Source organism: Nicotiana sylvestris, chromosome 9, assembly GCF_000393655.2.
Source record: "Nicotiana sylvestris chromosome 9, ASM39365v2, whole genome shotgun sequence".
NCBI lineage: Eukaryota > Viridiplantae > Streptophyta > Magnoliopsida > Solanales > Solanaceae > Nicotiana > Nicotiana sylvestris.
This window is the reverse complement of record NC_091065.1, coordinates 37,886,010-37,889,154: the sequence shown is the minus strand read 5'-3', so window position 1 is coordinate 37,889,154 and position 3,145 is coordinate 37,886,010. Positions and strand designations below refer to the sequence as shown.

Sequence of the window (3,145 nt, the reverse complement as noted above, 5' to 3'; positions counted from 1 at the left end):
GAAGTCTTTTCCTGGTTCATCTAAACCTGATTGTACCCAGAGTAGGCATCGAGAAAAGTTAGGGTCTCGTGGCCAGCTGTGGCATTGATCATGTGATCGATGCTTGGCAAGGGGAAATAATCTTTTGGACATGCTCTGTTCAAGTCCTTATATTTTATGCACATTCTAAATTTTTTTCCCTTTTTAAGGACTACTACCATTATTTTAAGAAATTTGGTTACATGTTGTTCTGACTCCATCGAGGCCGGGGCCGTGATGGCTATTTAGCCGCTTGCTTGCCTTTGGTTCTTGATTTCTCCGAGGTTAAGGGCTCCGGTATCGACACCACTTCCTTGATTGCAAACATCTCTTTTGCATCATGTTGCTCTCCGTAGACTGTCTTCACACCTTTCTCCGTTGGGAACTTCATCATTTGGTGAAGAGTCGTAGGCACTACTCTCATGTTGTGTATCCATGGTCTCCCAAGGAGTGCGTTATACCTCATGTCACCTTCGATGACATGGAACTTTGTATCTTGTATGGTCCCGACTACGTTCACTAGCAAGATTATTTCTCCATTTGTTATTTCGCTTGCCATGTTGAAGCTACTCAGGACTCGGGAAGCAGGTACAATCTAATCTTGTAGGCCGAGTTATTCTACGACCCTCGATCTGATTATGTTAGCTGAGTTACCTGGATCTACTAAAACACGTTTAATTTGAATTTTATTCAAGAAGATAGAGATTACCAGGGCATCGTTGTGAGGCTGAGATAAGCCATCCACTTCCTCGTTACCGAACGATAAGGCATCCTCGGGCACATAGCTCCGAGTCTGTTTTTCTCTTGTAATTGACACCTTGGTGAGTTTGAATATAGGTCGTTGAGGGACATCCGCTCCGCCAATGATCATGTGGATTACATGTTGTGGTTCTTCGTGTTCATGTTTCCTTGCATCTCTTTCTCTGTGGTGATTCTTAACTCGATCACTTAGGAATTCTCGAAGGTGGCCCTCGTTGAACGAACGAGTCACTTCTTCCCTCATTTTTCTGCAATCTTCTGTTCGATGACCATGTGTGCCATGATACTTGCACATCAAATTCGGGTTCCTTTGAGAGGTATCAGTCTGTATTGGACTAGGCCACTTAGTGTCTTTAATTTTCCCAATAGCTGAGACAATCCCTGACGCATCTATGTTGAAGTTGTATTCTGATAATCGAGGAGCCTCGGCGGGACCGGTATGCTTATCAAACCCGCTTTTACTCATGAGTCCCCGAGAACTTTGACCTCGATCATTTCGCCGATCGCTCCGAGGAGTGTTGTGGCTCGGGCCGCTGTTCCTTCGATCGGCATATGGCTGATACCGTTCTTTATTGAATCTCGATTCCCCGACCGTATCCTTAGGGGTTGGCTACGAATTTGTTAGGATGAACTGAACCCGAGGGGGCTCCCAACTGGTTGTCCTCGACCCTGATCTTTGACTGATAACGATTGTGCACATTCGACCATGTCAAAGCGGGATATTCAATTAGGTTCTACTTTAACTGCCGAGACGCTATCGAGCTCTTTTCAGTCAGACCCTTCATAAAGGCCTGTACTGCCTAGTCATCGGAGACCAATGGTAATTCCATTCCTTCTATCTGAAACTGGGACACGAACTCCCTTAGCATCTCATCGTTCCTTTGCTTTATTTTGAAGATGTCTGATTTCCTCGTGGCCACCTTTATGGCTCCGACGTGTGCTTTCATGAAGGCATCTACTAACATAGCAAATAAGTCAATGGAGTTAGGAGCTAAATTGTGATACCAAATCATGGTTCCCTTCGATAGTGTTTCCCCAAATCTTTTCAGCAAAACTGATTCGGTTTCATCGTCATTTAAATCATTTCCTTTAATCCCACAAGTGTATGAAGTTATGTGCTCGTTAGGGTCGGTTGTCCCGCTATATTTTGGTATATCGGGCATGCGAAACTTCTTGGGAATGGTCATCAGAGCCGCACTCGATGGGAATGGTTTTTGTGACCTTTCAGAAATGGAGGTGCCCCTGGTATCTGGTCTACTCGAGAGTTATAAGCTTCCACTTTTTTTTATCATTATCTTCAATTTTCTTTTCTCCGGACTTAATCCTCTTAGTTAGTTCCTCAAGCATTTTCATAATCGTGGGGTTAGTCCCTGAACCGCTTTCATCGGGCCTTTCAAATGCTGGTTCAGCATGCCGAGTGTTCACTGGTTCGGCTGTGTTTGGAGTTCTATTCTGACTCTAAAGTTGAGCGATGGCGACTTGCTAGGCTTGAAGCATTTTGAATATCACCCGGAGGTTGACTCCTCCTTTTTCCATTTCTTGTGTTCTTTGGCCACGGGCTCGGGCTTCCCTGCGTACATTTCCTCCGGGGTCCGCGCCTAGATCTACATTCAAAGCAATGTGTGAACTAACATCAACAAGTTCCACATTCGACACTTCCCCTGGGTTTATCGGTGGTACACCGTGTCACGACCTGGATTTTCCACCCTCGGGAGTCGTGATGGTGCCTACTAATGTGAGCTAGGCAAGCCAATTATTTGAACAAATTACTTCTTTATCCATTTTATACTCTTTAACAATTATAAAGCCAAAGCGTGTAGACAGCGGAAAGTTACAATAAGCGGAAGAAACACAGTAAATTATCTGAATATATATCTAATCCAACTGTTTGAACCTCGACCACCCAGAACTGGTGTCACAGTACCACAGATGATCTAAGAATGCTACATACAAAGTCTGAAAATAAGCAATACACTGTTTCTGAATTAAGGAAATGAAACAGGAATAAAGGGATATAGGGAGACGCCAGGACCTGCGTATGCCTGCAGGTCTACCTTGGATCTCCGTGTGGACTGAAGGCAGCCACCCAATCTACGGTCCAAATGCTGCTGCTCCGGGGTCTGCACATAGTGCAGAATGTAGTATCAGCACAATCGACCCATGTGCTGGTAAGTGCCTAGCCTAACCTCGGCGAAGTAGTGACAAGGCTAGGACCAGACTACCAAATAAACCTGTGCAATTCAACTATATATAGCGGAAAAGGAGAACAGTAATCTACAGTCAAGTATGGGAGGGGTAACATGTTGTGGGGGAACTATCAATTTAGAATAGAAAGACAACATGTAATTGAAAGAAACAACATATCTCA

At 44.5% G+C, this 3,145-nt stretch overlaps 1 protein-coding gene across 1 annotated transcript; it reads right to left on the bottom strand.

Annotated features, from left to right (window-relative positions):
* Positions 1–259: 259 nt before the first annotated feature.
* Positions 260–1,243, bottom strand: LOC138877457 (uncharacterized). The gene is made up of 2 exons (XM_070157067.1): positions 673–1,243; positions 260–537 (listed from the first exon to the last, which is right to left on the bottom strand). Exons 1-2 carry the CDS (start codon positions 1,241–1,243, stop codon positions 260–262), a joined length of 849 nt encoding a protein of 282 aa, XP_070013168.1.
* Between the last annotated feature and the right edge of the window lie 1,902 nt (positions 1,244–3,145).